Source organism: Sus scrofa, chromosome 9, assembly GCF_054392235.1.
Source record: "Sus scrofa isolate SSC_HxYL_T2T_F1_AM1 chromosome 9, Sscrofa_HxYL_maternal_Yorkshire_Landrace_v2.0, whole genome shotgun sequence".
In the NCBI taxonomy this organism is placed as follows: Eukaryota; Metazoa; Chordata; class Mammalia; order Artiodactyla; family Suidae; genus Sus; species Sus scrofa.
This window is the reverse complement of record NC_139391.1, coordinates 77,146,915-77,164,662: the sequence shown is the minus strand read 5'-3', so window position 1 is coordinate 77,164,662 and position 17,748 is coordinate 77,146,915. Positions and strand designations below refer to the sequence as shown.

The following is a 17,748-nucleotide window of genomic DNA, read 5'->3' as shown; positions in this document are numbered from 1 at the left end:
CCCTGAGAACTTTATTGAGCTTTAGGAAAAAGCACTGTCAAGCCATTTTACAGTAAGGAAGAGGTATCATTATTATTTTATCAAATCTCTGGTTGAAACACATTTCCTGTGAAGTAGTATTACTTGTCTCCAAACGTGTGAGACTTAATAGAGCTATTTAATTTATTTTTGTGATGGAAAGTGGATTAGTCAGATTGTTATGGGTTTAGATGGACATTTTATGCTTTTATGATAAAGATTGCTTGATGAGTAAGCATTTGAACTGTTACATTTTCAGTGGTTGTCTTAATGGAGTTAATTTTTGTTTTTTCCTCAAGGCCTATATGAACCCGATAGCAATGGCCAGATCAAGGGGTCCAATCCAGTCTTCAGGTCCAACGATCCAAGATTATCTGAATCGACCAAGGCCTACCTGGTATTTGTGAAACAACTTACTTATTCATAAGGGTTTCATAAACTTTTTAAACATTATCATTATAGCTTTTATCGATTGCCAGACAGTTGATAGATAATGTAATTTTTTGAAGTCGTATTTGTATGTGCTTTCTTTTGAATGTACAAAACACATTTGAGAACCCATCACACAATATAGCTACAGTACTGCTAGAGAACTTTTATGCCAAGCAGGTGTCTATCTTCTAAAAGAAACCCTAACCTTGCAGTATTCTAAGCTATTTAAAATGGTAGGTTTAGGAGTTCCCATCATGATGCAGCAGAAACAAATCTGACTAGGAACCATGAGATTGTGGGTTCAATCCCTGGCCTCACTCAGAGAATTAATGATCTGGTGTTGCCGTGAGCTGTGGTGTAGGTCGCAGACACGGCTTGGATCTGGTGTGGTTGTGGCTGTGGCTGGCAACTGTAGTTCCAGTTGGACCCCCAGCCTGGGAACTTCCATGTGCCACAAGTGTGACCCTAAAAAAAATAAAAATAATTAAAAAAAAAAATGTAGGTTTGAATAATTTTGCCTTTCCTCGAGGTGTAACTGTGTTGAGAAAGATGTTGGGCCTTGTTTCTAGTTTTATCTGTTGGCTTTACAATGAGTTAGAATTCCCCATTGTAAAATTTTTGATTTAAATGGTTTTGTTTTGCCCTTGTCGAGTGGTTCTGATCGTTTCTAAATGAAGTATCATAGCACCAATGTTATTATTTTTTAGTATGTCTTATTATTAAATTCTCATCCTTCTGAGGTAATGTAAGACGACAAGCTTCAAAGTTGTTAGCTTTGGACTCCTTCTAAGGACCCCTGAGATCTGGGCAACCATGGTTGAAAGATGTGCTTACATGTAGCAGGGAACCCTTCCTTTGCATTAAATACATAGTAAGCTGTGTCTGCACCTGAAAATGTTTGTGAGTGCTATTGTTTACTGCTGCAGCATACCAGAAAATAAATTATCCCAAGACAAAGCATATTGTATTTTTAAAATTGCGAAGAAGGGATGAACTTTTATTTTGTTTTTTTTTTTGTTTTGTTTTTTTGTTAAGGGCTGCACCCATGGCATATGGAAGTTCCTAGTCTAGGGGTCAGAGCTGTAGCTGCTGGCCTACACCATGGCTCACAGCTATGCCAGATCCTATACCCACTGAGCAGGGCCAGGGATAGAACCTGCATCCTCATGGATACTGGTCAGATTTGTTTCTGCTGTGCCACAGTGGGAATTGCTTAAGCAAGTAGATTACATGTGTGGTCAGAGGTCCTTGTTGACTCCAAAAAAAAAAAAAAAAAAAAAATGAGAATTATGTTTTATTTGGTAGACAAAACTGCAGACTTGAACCTGGGACACAGCTTCTCAGATAGCTCTGAGGGACTGCTCCAAAAAGGTAAGGAAGGAGCCAGGAGATAGAGCAGTTTTTGCAACAAAGACCAGATCATTGGAATATCAAAAGTTTACTGTTAAGATATTTCCAATAAAGGAATTTAGCACTTTTCTACGTATGGGAAGATGGCAGAGTTTGGATTCTCTGAAGTCTTTCCTTTGATATGCACCTCAGCATCCTATGCTTTCTCATCCTGAGTCTCCTCAGGGTGCACCTTGGGGGTGGCTGCAGCAGCTAACTGCTGCTGGATGGCTAGCATCCTGTTTCCATCCTGAGTTCCCTTGGGACTCACTGTCAGGGCAGCTGTGATGTGATGGCTTGATGGCTGAAACATCATTTGCTTACTGATGTGACAGGCAGCACTTTCTCCTTGACATCCCCAGGACAACCCTCAGGTTTGTGCCAAAATCCAGTTCTCAGATGCCAGCCAGGGCCAGCTAGTCTTGTAAGCAGAGACATTATAAAATGTGTGATTTAGCGGTAGACTGTAGTAGTTCAGTCACAAAGAATTAGCTCACCCTAACGCCAAAACTTCTAGCTTTGTGACCTTAGGCAGAGTTTTTACCTTTCTTAGGCTTCAGCTGCTTTATCTCTAAAATGGGGGTAATAATTCTGCCTTTTCTCACAGAATTGATGTAATGATAAAAGAAGATATAATTAAAACAGTGCCTGTTGTTTGGAAATGCTCAAATGTTTGGTGTGTGAGTTCCTATAATCCATGTTTAGAAGAGGAGTGACTAGTGTTACCTCATAGGCTTTTTATGATAATTGATTTACAAGGACATGAGCAAATAAACTTTCAGTGTAGCAACACTGGAATTGGAATGGAGGTTTATTTGGGTATTTAAAAATTAATGAAATTTTTGTTGTCTTCTTTTAAGCATTGATTTCTAATTTGAATTGCTTGAAAACTTATTTGTATATTCACTTTTTTAAGGGAAGAAGTGAAAGAACAGCTAGAAAAGAAAAAGAAAGGCTCCAAGGCATTGGCTGAATTTGAAGAAAAAATGAATGAGGTTTGTAAACTGTGCATCTTTAAAAAATAGACTAATCTTTTTTCTCATAATAAGAAAAATGTAATCATTTTTTAATAAACCAGGAGTTTGGGTCTAGCTCTTTAGATTAAGGTGCTCTATATTTTAGAAGTGTTTCTGTTATATTGAATACAGGTTTGTATGTATATGCTTGATTTCTTAAAGAAATAGAGAAAAATCACCTTATAGTAATTTAAATTATCTTAAGTTTTCTAAATGCTGGGTTCTTTCCTTCTCTCCCCTCATTCCCAGGCCCCAGTCTTCCCCTGGGCTTTCCGCAGTGATGTTTGTTTTGATTACAAACATGGATATAGTATTTCAACCACAGTAGGGTGAATTCAGCTTTTACTGTCTGGAAAGAGAATCTAACTACCTTTGTTAAAAAGAAAAAAATTCTCAGTCTCAGTAAGAATACCTACTTCTTTCAGTATACAGTGGGAGAACTCCCACTTTTTCATATTCTCTTTGAAAGGAGCTAGTAGAGACTCCTTTGATGACAGGGTAAAGATTCTGGCACCTGCAATATCTTTTGACTGATTAGAAGCTGAGATGTCAGAGATGTGATCCAGGATGAAAGGAGGGAAGTAGTGGCTGTATCTCTATATTTAGGTATATTAGAAGGAGAAAGATAGTTTCTGACATGTTTATAACTTTCTGCAGAACTGGAAGAAAGAACTAGAAAAACACAGGGAGAAATTACTAAGTGGGAGCGAGAGCTCATCCAAAAAAAGACAGGTAATGCCATTTTTAATTTATTGCTATTATTTATTTATTTATTTACTTATTTGGCTTTTTAAATTTATATATATTTTTTTATTTTTAGGGCTGCACCCTCGGCATGTGGAAGTTCTCAGGCTAGGGGTCAAATTGGAGCTGCTGTCTTACACCACAGCCACAGCAACACAGGATCTGAGCCTTGACTTCAACCTACTCCACGGCTCGCGGTGGTGTCAGATCCCCAACCCATTGAGTGAGGCCAGGGGTCGAACCCGAATCTTCATGGATACTAGTCAGATTAGTGTCTGCTGTGGCACAGTGGAAACTCCCAGTTTATTGCTATTCTGAATCTCAGTTGGGTTTTCATGATAATGCTGCATGCATACTACTATTAACAGATACATTTGAAAACACCTTATTTAGATTTGTACTTTTATTTGTTTGCTTTTAGAGAAAGAAAAAAGAGAAGAAGAAATCTGGTAGGGTGAGCAAAAGTTTTCCATTTTTCTAAATGTCATAATAATCAAGCACTTGCAGAAGCAGTAAGAATAATTGAATAACCTGTATGCTAACTCTAGATGAATCAAGGAGCCTGGAAGTCCTTTGGTAGTTATGGGTGGTTTTGTTCTGTTAGTGGTAATAAAAGAAAGGTGCCAACCTCCTTGTAACCTCGTAACTCCTTAATGAGTATTAAAGCGGGAATATTGACTACTCTTGCCACGTCTGTTGTTACTTTGCTGTGATGTGGGTGGGGTTGTGTGGATGGATGTGTGAGAATGTGAGATTTGACATTTTAATATTTAAGTCTTATGAGTATGGCCTCTGTTTCTCAGACACTAGATTGATTTTGTTAAGTATTTGAGAGACTTAGAAAAAGAAAAAATTCCTGCATCTCACAAGCTTCAATTGTTTTGTGTTTGGTCAAGTATTCATCTTCTTCTTCATCGAGCTCTGATTCTTCCAGCAGTTCTTCAGATTCTGAAGATGAGGTAATGTTTGCCTATAAATGACTCATGAAAGAATATCTCTGGTATCCTTAATGACAAGAGGAAATCCATTATGAAATATCTGTTAGAAATGTTTACTTCCATGTTTTGATTAACTATCCATAACTGAGAACACTGATGCGAATCAATAGCTAGATGTTTAAATACTGGTGTATGTAGTTTTTAGATTCTTAAATATGTCTTGTTTATTTAAAAATATCAGTAGAGGAGTTCCCTGGTGGCTCAGCAGGTTAAGGATCCAGTCTTGTCACTGCTGTGTCTCTGGTTGCTGCTATGGCATGAGTTTCATCTCTGGCCCAAGAACTGCATTCCTAGGGTGGTAGTGGGGAATATATATGTAAAAATATCAGAAGAAATGGATTTTAAAATCTAAAATGATATTTTAAATTATGTGTGACTCAAATCACTTTCTTATAAAACAGGAAAGTGATGTAAATTACATTTTAAATATTAGTTATTAAGTAAGACATGTTTATAAGATGGTCCCTTCATTATGTTTTGTTCATTGATAAAGTTTTGATGTTAATAAAATGCATTGATTTTAGTTTTGAACAGAAAGCAAATATTTCTAAAATATTTTATGTAGGATAAGAAACAAGGAAAAAGGAAAAAGAAAAAGAAGAGCCGTTCACATAAATCTTCTGAAAGCTCCATGTCAGAAACTGAATCAGATAATAAGGTAAAAATTACTTAAATGAGTGACATTTTGAAAGCAGACATTTTAATTAGGTTTTTCTTTTGGTACTTCCTATCTTACATTCTTCTCAGTTTAGAAATGAAATAATGTTTTTGTACTTTGATGCTCTGTGTCACCTAATTGATGTACTTAATAAAATTGTATATAGGTATTGTTGTTGTTCTCTAAATACTGTAACATGCTGGTCTCCATGTCTCAATATTTCTGTGACAGCTGTATGAGAAAGCATGGCAGACATTATTTTTCCCTTTTTCATAAAGAATTCATATTACATATAAAAAATATCTTGCTTAAATTCATACAGCTAATATTAGAATTGGAAGTTGAATCTATCTTCTAATATCTCATCTAGTGTCCTATTATACTGTACCTAAATCTGTACTATGCAGAATTACTAGGTAAAATTAACTCTGAAACATTGGTGGTCATAAGAAATACATGCAGGTTCTAATAAAAATGTAGATTCCTGGGCCCCATCACCAGAATCTGATTTACTGAGTCAGTCTGACTAGGTTCAGAAGTCCACATTTTTAACAGATGTTCTCTGTGATTCTGATGCAGAGTTGTCCACAGGCCAGTTTGACGGGCGCTGTTGTGGAGTCCCAGGAGAGTAAAGCAACTGTATGGGTCTTTTTGACAGATAGCTACTTGCCCTACTGAGATTTGGTCTGATAAAATGCCTACCATCTAGAAAATAGTCAGTAGATTCTGGTTTTGTTTTTTAAAGCGCAAAAGCCAGTCCGATGACACTGATAGCTAACATTTATTGATGTCTACTATGTATCAGGCCCAGTTCTAAGCACTTGATTTGTTAACTCCATCCTCTCAACAACCCTATGAAGTAGTTATTTCTTTGTCCCACGTTATGAATAAAGAAGGGTCAGAGAGGTTAATAGCTAGACTTGATGATTCAAAAGCAGTTCTTTCCTCTCTGCCTTATAAGGAAAGTTGAGAAATCGGATTGATATCCAAGCACGGTGTGAGTTAGAACTCCAGTACATATGACCACTACAGGCAAAAATAAGCAGTAGCATAAGTCTTAAATAGACTATGTAGTTATGCAAGAAGGACCTGTCATTTTAGATGTACATAGATTTGAAATACAGCCAGATACAATCTCATTTTCTTACAAGCACATATGTGCAGTGTATGTTTCTCCTGTATTTTTAAAATAAAGTTCCGGTCTTGAAGTAAACTTTTTTCAGTCAGAGTAAATAACCTTTTTGGCATTTTTGTCCTTATAGTATAAAGCTTTAACCTTTCACATTTAAAATTGATACATATTTGTTTATTTGTTTAGGATAGTTTAAAAAAGAAAAAGAAGTCAAAGGATATAACTGAGAAAGAAAAGGTAACTTTACATTTCCTTAAGATACTTCATTTACTTTAAGAGTTACTTCAAGAAATTAACAATAGGGAATTCGAGTTATGACTCAGCAGTAACGAACCCGACTAGTATTCATTGAGGATGTGGGTTTGATCCCTGGCTTCGCTCTGTGGGTTAAGGATCCAGCGTTGCTATGAGCTGTGGTGTAGGTCGCAGATGCGGCTCGGATCCTGTGTTGCTGTGGTTGTGGTGTAGACCCGCAGCTGCAGTTCTGATTCAGCCCCTAGCCTGGGAACTTTCATATGCTACAGGTGCAGCCATAAAAAAAAAAAGAAGAAAGAAATTAACAATAAGGTATTTTCACTTTTAAGAGATTTCCTTTGCTTTTTTTGGATTTATTATTGATTTAAAGAAATTATTTATTGGATCGGTTGTTGAAACAAAGATACAAAGAGTATTCCTGCAGAGAATTTTAATTCGTATAGATTGATTGTCAGATTAATATTCAAAATAATGACTATTTTAAACATTTCCTGTTTGCTCAGGTCATTTTAAAGAAGGTCCTTAAAAATTAAAGAAGATGGACTTTTGGGTTTTTTTCTTCTTTTTTCCTTCTTTTTTTTTTTTTCCCCGCTTTTTAGGGCCACACCCAAGGCATATGGAGGTTCCCAGGCTAGGGGTCCCTTTAGAGCTACAGCTGCCAGCCTACACCACAGCCACAGGAACATCAGATCCGAGCCACATCTGCAACCTACACCCCAGCTCATGGCAACACCAGATGCTTAACCCACTGAGCAAGGCCAGGGATCAAACCTGAAACCTGGTTGGATTCATTTTCACTGTAGCAGTACGGTAACTCCAGACTTCTGTTTCAAATCGAACACACCATAAATCAATTGGAATAATCTTTTTTCTACTGTAAATAGATGTCTAGTCTTCATTTAATGTTCATCTACATTTAGTGCTAAATTTATCCCTAAGTTTCCAATTTTTATTTTAAAATCTTTCTGGGTTTTTTTTGTTTGTTTGTTTTTGCCTTTTCTAGGGCCGCACCTGCGGCATATGAAGGTTCCCAGGCTAGAGGTCTAATCAGAGCTGTAGCTGCTGGCCTACACCACAGCAACACAGGATCCGAGTTGCTTCTGCAACCTACACCACAGCTCATGGCAATGCCAGATCCTTAACCCACTGAGCAAGGCCAGGGATCGAACTCCCCACCTCATGGTTCCACTGAGCCACGACAGGAACTCCCAAAATCTTCCTGATTATTAAATATAAAAACAAATATTAATAAAAGGAAACTAAAAAGTGGTGTCACTATATTCATTTGTTTTATGTCATTTCTTAAAATGAGGTGAAATTCCTATTACCCATCTATAAATTACAGTTTGGTGGCATTTAATGTATGTACAATGCTGGACATTAAAAACAACCCACACCCATTAAGTAATCCATTTGCTTCTCCCTTCTTCCTATCCCGATATCCTTTAATATGCTTTGTGTCTTATGCATTTGCGTGTTCTGGAAATATCATAGAAAAGCAGTCATGCTGGGAGTTCTCTTGTTGCACAGTGGGTTAAGGATCTGGCGTTACTGCAGGGGCTCAGGTCACTGCTGTGGTGCAGATTCAGTCCCTGGCCTAGGAACTTCCGCATGCTGCAGGCACAGCCTAAAAAAATGCAGTCATACTATATGTGACCTTTTGTGTTTGGCTTTTTTCACTTAGTATAGTATTTTTGACATTCATGCAAGTTGTGGCTGTATCAGTACTTCATTCCTTTTTAATGAATGCATGTAATATTCCATTGTATGTATATACCACAATTTGTTTTTCCATTCATTCATTGATGGACATTTGAATTGTTTGTACCGTTTGGCCAGTATGAATAATGCTGCTGTCAATATGCAAGTTTCTGTGTGGACACACATTTTCATTTCTTTCAAGTATATACCTATAAGTGTTCTTTTCAAAATCAATTTGCAAGTAAAACTCCATTAACACGGAGTTCCCGTCATGGTGCAGTGGTTAACGAATCCGACTAGGAACCATGAGGTTGCGGGTTTGGTCCCTGCCCTTGCTCAGTGGGTTAACGATCCGGCATTGCCGTGAGCTGTGGTTTAGGTTGCAGATGCGGCTCGGATCCCGCGTTGCTGTGGCTCTGGTGTAAGCTGGCAGCTACAGCTCCGATTCGCCCCCTAGCCTGGGAACCTCCATATGCCGCGGGAGCGGCCCAAGAAATGGCAAAAAAGACAAAAAAAAAAAAAAAAAAAATCCATTAACACACTAAGAAAGGAACCATATTTGACCAAGTTGGTTTAATTCCAGGGATTTAAGGATAAGAAACTCATTAATATAATTTGCCCTGTAACTGGTCAAAGGAAAGAAGTTATTGCCAATAGGGTGTGATACAATTTAAACAAAAATTCCTGATTTTCAGAACCATTATAAAATAAGTGGTTACTTTCATGTTTTTAAAAAATAGCAAAACTAGAAGTTCCCACCATGGCTCAGTGGTTAACGAATCCAACTAGGAACGATGAGATTGCTTGTTCAATCCCTGGCCTAGCTCATTGGGTTAAGGATCCAGTGTTGCCTTGAGCTGTGGGGTAGGTCACAGATGCAGCTTGGACCTGGTGTGGCTGTGGCTGTGGCTGTGGCTGTGCACAGGCTGGCGGCTACAGCTCTGATTAGATCCCTAACCTGGTAACCTCCAGATGCTGCAGGTGCAGCCCTAGAAAAGACTAAAAAAAAAAATTGCAAAACTAAAAGCTGGTGATATACAAATGTGAAATACTAAAATAATTGTACTGTGATTTTGAAGTATTTCAAAATAATACAAGGTACAGAGTTTTTAATATACATATAATAAACAAATATCCATACCAACTAGAATTAACAGATGGTTTGGCGTTCTCTTCCTTAGGGGCAGCTATTTCTGAAATTACTGTATATCCTACTCATCCACATTTATATACTTTTATTACATAAGTATGTGTTCATAAAAAGTTATTTTGTATTTTGTTTTTTATCTTTTTTTTTTAATGGCTACACCTGCAGAACATGGAGGTTCCCAGGCTAGGGGTCCAGTCAGAGCTACAGCTGCCAGCCTATGCCACAGCAACGCCGGATCCTTAACCCACTGAGTGAGGCCGGAGACGGAACCCACAACCTCATGGTTCCCAGTTGGATTCGTTTCCGCTGCACCACGACGGGAACTCCAAATATTTTGTATTTTCATAATGGTATCATTGTGTTTCCTTCTGAAACATTGCTGTTGACATTTATTCTTTTTTTTAATGTATTTTTTAAATTATAGCATTTATTCTTGTTGATATTTTCAAATGTCTTTTGCATATAGTGTTCCATATTTTAACTCATCACAATTTGTATCTCCATTCCCATTTGTGTAGTACATCTAGATTATTTTCATTTTTCAGTAATGCAAATAGTTCTGCAGTGACTATTTGTTATTTATTTCTCCTGTTCCTTATCATTAATTTTCTAAGGTATACCTGGGACTGTAATATCTAGGTCCTAGGATGTACATACATTTAACTTCTCTACATTTTGCTCACAAAAGTGCTTGCTCTTAATTTGCATTCCCTACTAGTAATGTATGACAGTACCCTTGTTCCACAGACATACTTGTCACCCTGCGAGACCTCCCTTGTTGCCAATTTAACATGTAGAGAGGTTTGAGCCTCTTCATTCATTTACTAGCCATTCAGATTTCATTTTCTGTGAATTACCAATTCAGACACATGGTTAACATCTTTTGGTCTATGGCTTCTCTTAATCTTGTCTAGGGTGTCTGATAGAATCTTATAAGAAGTTTTATGTATCAATCATTATTTTTAGATCCATTCTTATTTTAAATTGTTCCAGAAGTGTTAGGCAATGCAGCACCTAATTAGAAAATATTACGGAAGAAAATATTTCATTTATAATAGTAACAAAATTGTATATATATGAAAACCTTAAAGAAATGAGCAGGACTTATTGAAGAAAACTGTATAAATCTATTGAGAGACATGTGAAAATTTAATGTTCCTGGGTATGGCTTGGCCCTACTAGAAGTTAAAACATTTTTCATATGCTTTTATTAAAACAGTATGGTATGGTACAGGAATAGAAAAAACAACAGAATGGTAGAGAGTACAGGAAAAAATATGTAAATATTTATGGAATTTAATATAATAGAGGTGGCGTTTCTTGGGCCAAAATGACTAGCAATTTGGAAAATATAAAGTTAAACACTTCTTAAGGACAAATTCCAGATAAGTCAGAGATTTAAATGTATGAAAATGCACCTAGAGAAAGACAAGGGTGAATATAACCTTGAAATGGAAAAGGCCTGTACCTCAAAACTCAGAAACTTTTGACCACATAATTGAAATTCTGAAAGAATATATTAGAAAAAATAAGCTATGAACAGTTTAAGTATAATGAGCAGACTAAGAAAACTGTTAGGAATACATAAAACAAAAACTTGATCTTCAGTAATCAAGGGAAAGTATATTTCACATATATATAAGAACAGGTAAAATACATCTGTAGGCAGTTCTTAAAATATGGACTGTATTCTAGTAATCTGAGATTAATGTGGCTGATAAAAACTTGGTAGTGGTGAAGTATGATTCATAATCGAATGAGATAAACAATTTTGAGGGTTGTAGGAGAGCGAGAAAATTTGTTTGGGTGAAGGTAACTTTGGTCTTTGATTTAGTCATTGTTGTAAATAAAGATTTTGCCCTCACGTACCCTTTACTCTATTTCAACTTTGTTTTTGATAGCAAAGAACCCTCTATACCTGCCTTCCAGAAGGAGATAGGTTAAGTAAATTATGGCATGTACTTTGAGTGAATGTCAAAGGTGGCCAGAAATGATGGTGTAGTTGGCATGGAAAGATACTATTGGGTGAGAAGAGCGGGTTCCAAACAGCAAGTATTTATATAAAATTGTACATGAACACATAGAAAGATGTTTCCTCAAAACCCTGTAGTGGGATTTTGGTGAAATTTCTTACAGTGAACATTTTATAACTTCTACCAAAATAATAAAACTGTTTGCAGAAACAAAATTAAATCTTATAATCTAACAGGTAGATCATCACTCTTAGTTTATTTTCTTGTTTATGTCTTCAGAATTGGGTTCATGCTATGTAAAAAACTTCATGTCTTTTTTTTTTTTTTTTGGTGTAAGGTTAAGTGGTGAGCATTGTTTCTTTTGAGTGGTTTTTGTTGTTTTGTTATTATGAACTACTTAATACATACAGAAAAAAGTATATAGAAAACAGTAAAATTACAACCAGCATATCCACTATGCAGCTTTAATAAATCTTAGCATTTCACTATATTTGCTTTAGGTGTTTTAAAATGTTTTTATTTCTTAAAATATATATATTTTAGTCCCTAAGTACTCCTCCCAGCTTACTCTTCTCTTTCCCAGAATTACTCATTTTCTCATCATTAAATACTTAGAGATTAAGGGCTTTTTTTTAATGCAAATTTAACACTTTAAATGAACTAAAGAAACCACTGTGCAGAGATATTTTTAAAGCATTACAAATAATTACCATTGATTTTCTTTTCTGTAGCACTAGGTCCGTGTGGTCCAACTCTGATTAGAAACAGGAGTTAGACTGCAAAGGACCCAAGTCTTACACTATACGGTTCCTTTTGACTCTGTAAACTTCTATCTTGTATAATTAAAATGAGGATAGTACATCTAAGTGAATATGTAGTTATTTCTTTTCAAATTATATTTCTATTCAAATTATAAAGCATTGCTTTATTGGAGTTAGAAACAATCCTGATGTCACAAATTTTAGAGATTCTAAAATGAAAATGGATAATTTTTGTGGTAATTTGAAATTTTTTTTAAATCAAACTTCAAACAAAATTTGTGTGGCAAGATAGTACTGTATCTTTCTGAATCAACATATGTGTGCTTATTTTTCATAGGATGTTAAAGGACTCAGCAAAAAAAGAAAAATGTATCCTGAAGATAAACCTTTATCATCTGAGTCCCTATCAGAATCAGATTATACTGAGGAGGTAAGTACATAATCAAATCCATTTTCTTTACTTTAAAATATTTAGCAATTTGATGAGTTCCCGTTGAGGCTCAGCAGTTAACAAACCCGACTAGCCTAGCATCCATAGGACACAGGTTCGATCCCTGGCCTCGCTCAGTGGGTTAAGGATCTGGCATTATCGTGAGCTACGTGTAGGTCGTAGGCACAGCTGGGATCCCTTGTTGCTGTGACTGGCGTAGGCTGGTGGCTACAGCTCCGATTGGACCCCTAGCTTGGGAACCTCCATGTGCCAAGAGTGCAGCCCTAAAAAGACAAAAAAATAAAATATTTAGCCATTTGATTTAATAAATATGAATTAGTAAAAAAAAAAATTTCCATAGATATTTACTTTTTTCTCCTAATTTTTTATTAAAGTGTAGTTATTTACAGTGTTCTTTTCATTTCTGCTGTATCGCAAAGAGACCCAGCCATACATACACATACATTCTGTTTCTTCCTTCCTTCCTTCCTTTCTTTCTATGCTATCTCCCATCATGTTCTAACCCAAGAGACTGGACACAGATCCCTGTGCTATACAGTAGGACTCCATTACTTATCTGTTCTAATTGTTTGTTCAGCCCCAAACTCCCTGTCCATCCCCTACTTCCCACTGGTAAACACAAGTTTGCTTTCCATGTCCATGATCTGTTTCTGTTTTGTAGATCATTTGTCCCATATTTTTGTTTTTGTTTCATCTTTTTAGGGCCGCACCTGTAGCACATGAATGTTCCCAGGCTAGAGGTCAAATCAGAGTTCCAGCTGCCGGTCTATGCCACAGCTTATGGCCGTGCTGAATCCTTAACCCACTGACCAAAGCCAGGGATCAAACCCATGTTCTCATGGATACTGGTCAGGTTCATTACGACTAAGCCACAGTGGGAACTCCGCCTTTGTGCCATATTTTAGATTCCACATATAAGTGATAGTATGTGGTATTTGTCTTCCTCCTTCTGACTTCTCTTAGTAGGAGAATCTCTAGTTCCATCCATGTTTCTGAAAATGGCATTTTCTCCTCTTTATGGCCAAGTAGTATTCCAGTGTATGTATGTGTCACATCTTCTTAATCCATTCATCTGTCAGTGGACATTTGAGTTGTTTCCACGGCTAGGCTGTTGTGAATAGTGCTGCAGTGAACATAGGGGTCCATGTATCTTTTTCAATGAAAGTTTTGTTCAGATGTATGCCCAGGAGTGGGATTGCTGGATCATATGGTAGTTCTATATTTAGTTTTCTAAGGAACCTCCATATTGTTTTCCTTAGTGGTTGTACCAATTTACATTCCCATCAACAGTGAAGGAGGGTTCTCTTTTCTCCACACCCTCTCCAGCATTTGTTATTTGTGGACTTGTAAATGATGGCCATTCTGACCAGTGTGAGGTGGGTACCTCATTGTAGTTTTGATTTGCATTTCTCTAATAATTAGTGATACTGAGCATTTTTTCGTGTGCCTGCTGGCCATCTTTATGTCTTTGGAAAATTGTTTATATCTTCTGTCCATTTTTTGATTTGATCGTGTGTTTTTTCATTGTCGAGTTACTTTTCTAATATGTAATATGAAAAAAAATGCCATTTCAGAATAAGTTTTATATTTTTACAGAAAATAATAAAATGAAATTTATTTTGATAATCATTTCCACAGACCTTTCCAATCTGAGATCTTCTATTTTTACTTTTATAGTAATTTCTTTTAATTTTCTACCATTTTGATAACATGAAAGATACTGTATAGATATATAACATATTAAAGCCCAGAATTCCTTTGTTTTTGTTTGGAGCTACTCATTAGGAAGCACGAAGGTGATGATGTTAGCATGACCTCAGTTTTCCTAGCTGTAAAATGAGGGAGTAGGATTAAATAACCTATACAGCCTTTTTCAGTTCTAATATCCCTGTCTTAGATTTTTTGCTTTATTAGAATCCATTCTTAGTTAATTTTAGGTCTATAAGTTATCATCTTTGAAATATTTCTCTGGTTGGATTTGAATTCCTCATTCCTAAAGTAGGGCCTACTGTCCTTATTTTGTAGCAATATTTTGTAATGCTCCTTAAATGAAATTTGTAGCTAAGATAGCCTGCCTATATACATTTTTATATTAGTATCCCTTAAAGAAATAAAAATGAATACAAGGAATAACTTATAATTTTATAAGATTATATTTTAATACATACATATTTGAGTACAATAACACCAGGAAGCATATAAAGATGTAACAAAATTCAGGCTATAGCAGGTGCCTTGACATAGACCCTTCAAAAGCCATACTATAGCATTGTCATCAGTGACATTTTCGAAAATGGTTGACAATTACCAGCAAAGCTCTAAATGAAACAAAATATTAGCCTGCCTTTGATTTATATGCTGTTGCTCTCCGAGGACATTCGATGTACTGTCACCCTTTGGTAAATGTGGGGGGTTTGTTCTAAGAGGACCCCTTTGGATACCAAAATTTGCAGGTGTGCAGGTCTCTTAAATGTGTAGTATTTGCACGGAACCTATGCATACCCTGGGGTATACTTTAAATCATCTCTCTAGTACATGTAATACCTGATACAGTGTAAACACTAGATAAACAGTTGTTGGGATGTGGCAGAGTCAAGTTTTGCTTTTTGAAGCTTTCTGGAGTTCTCCCCCTCCACCCTTTTTTTCCCCCTTTTTTGGCTGCCCCTCGGCCTGTGGAGTTCCTGGGCCAGGGATTAGACCTGAGCCACAGTTGTGACCAACTGCAGCAATGCCAGATCAGATCCTTAATGCACTGTGCCAGGCCCAGGGATCAAACATTCATTCCAGCACTCCAGAGCTGCTGCCAGTCCCATTGCACCACAGTGGGAACTCCTTCCCCCAATTTTTTTTTTTTTGGCAAGCAAGTGAAATCTTTATACAGGAAAGCAAATAGCTCCCAGGACAGCTGGGAGGGGGGGAGAAGAGCCCCCTTCTCTTTTGTCTTATGGGGGTTTTATCCCTTAAAGGTGGGGGCGAATACCAATTCCCCCAATTTTTTTTTTTTTTGTCTTTTTGCCATTTCTTGGGCCACTCCTGCGGCATATGGATGTTCCCAGGCTAGGTGGCTAATCAGAGCTGTAGCTGCCAGCCTACACCAGAGCCACAGCAACATGGGATCCGAGCCGCGTCTGCGACCTATGCCACAGCTCATGGCAACACAGGATCCCCAACCCACTGGGCAAGGGCAGGGATTGAACCCCCAACCTCATGGTTCCTAGTCGGATTCGTTAACCACTGCGCCACGACGGGAACTCCCCCAAATATTTTTGATCCACAGTTGGTTGAATCCACAGATGTTGAACCCGTGGATATTGAAGACCAACTATATCTTAAAACCCTATACAAAACATTTTTTTTCCTATTTTAATAATTTAGTTTTTATATTAGGTTCATTATATGAATGTCACAGAAGTTAGTCAGAGCTGTCCTGGACATTGCATGACAGCATCCTTATCTTGACCTGGCCCCACCCCCTCAGTCATTGTGATGACAAGAATAACCACAAAAAACAATAATCTAAATTTCTAAGTGCTTTCAAGAGAGAGCTACCAACACTATTGAAAACTTATAGTCTCTAATCTTATGTGTTCTATTTCTTTAGTCTATTTTAGTTTATTTGTGCTAGTGTTAGTAACATTTTCATGTATTTAATATATACATGCAGGTATATATACTAGCAGGTAAACCACCCAACTGAATATTTAGGCTTTTCTTTTTTCTTTTTTTTTTTTTTTGGTCCTTTAGGGCTACACTCACAGCATATGGAGGTTCCCAGTCTAGGGGTCAAATCAGAGCTGTAGCTGCTGGCCACAGCCACAGCAATGCCAGATCTGAGCCACATTTGCAACCTACACCACAGCTCATGGCAGTGCCAGATTTTAAACCCGCTGAGCGAGGCCACGGATCAAGCCCACGTCCTCATGGATACTAGTCAGATTCACTTCCACTAAGCCACAATGGGAACTCCAGTATTTAGGCAATTTTTGTTCTTTAGTGTTATATTGTATTGTTTATACTAATATAAAATATGTTACATTTGGGTTTTACATTAAATACACATCAGCTTCAGCAACTTTGAATTTAATGTAAATCCAGTGTATCACACATTAAAATATTGAAGAAAATATTAATGAGGTAATAATACTTCAAAATTTTTAATCAGTTTGTTTATACTAAGCAAACTATATACATATAAAGCTACCATTGGGACTTCCTGCTATGGTACAGCAGGTTAAGGATCAGGTGTTGTCTCTGAGGGGGTGTGGGTTTGATTCCTGGCCTAGCACAAGGGGTTAAGGATCCTGCCTTGGGAGTTCCCACTGTGGCTTAGTGGGTTATGAACCCTGCTAGTATCCATGAGAATGTGGGTTTGATCCCTGGCTTTGCTCAGTGGGTTAAGGATCTGGCATTGCCATGTGCTGTAGTTTGGGTCCCAGACATGGCTTGGATCCTGCATTGCTATGGCTATTGTGAACCAGCAGCTACAGCTCCCATTGGACCCCTAGCCTGGGAATTTCCATATGCTGCAGGTGCAGCCCAAAAAAGCAAAAAAAAAAGAAGGATCCAGCCTTGCCACAACTGTGGCTTAGGTCACAACTGCAGCTCAGATTCAATCTCTGCCCAGGGACTTCCATATGCTGCAGGTGTAGCCAATAAATAAATAAATAAAGCTACCATTGGACTTTCCCTTGTGGCACAGCAGGTTAAGGATTCAGTGTTGTCACTTGTAGCAGCAGCAGCAGCTCAGGTTGCTGCTGTTGTGCAGGTTTGATCCCTGGCCTGGGAACTTCCAGATGCTGCAGACTTGACCAAAAACAAAAAAAAAGTTACCTTTTATTAAACACCATAGAATAAGAGAAAAACCTACTGTATTCCATACATTCTCCTTGGAGGTGGATATTATCTAAATTTTACAAAGATGAAACTGAGGGTAATACATAGCAGAGGTAGGATTCAGAGCTTGGTCTGTTTAATTTCTGAGCTCATGGTTTTTTTATCTACTATACGTCACTGCCTTTTCTTAGGTGCTGAAAGAAAATATAAGAGAAGCCCTCTAGAGATTTTAAATTT

General features: G+C 37.2%; 1 protein-coding gene across 2 annotated transcripts in view; it reads left to right on the top strand.

Moving 5' to 3' along the window:
* The window catches only part of FAM133B (family with sequence similarity 133 member B), a 32,598-nt gene that overhangs the window by 8,104 nt on the left and 6,746 nt on the right, over positions 1-17,748 (top strand). For both annotated transcript variants that reach the window (XM_005667601.4, XM_013979689.3), the window contains exons 2-9: positions 318-415; positions 2,756-2,834; positions 3,513-3,587; positions 4,021-4,053; positions 4,496-4,558; positions 5,163-5,255; positions 6,574-6,624; positions 12,565-12,657. In XM_005667601.4, the coding sequence (XP_005667658.1) occupies positions 318-415; positions 2,756-2,834; positions 3,513-3,587; positions 4,021-4,053; positions 4,496-4,558; positions 5,163-5,255; positions 6,574-6,624; positions 12,565-12,657 (585 nt within the window). The remainder of the gene's footprint in view (positions 1-317; positions 416-2,755; positions 2,835-3,512; positions 3,588-4,020; positions 4,054-4,495; positions 4,559-5,162; positions 5,256-6,573; positions 6,625-12,564; positions 12,658-17,748) is intronic.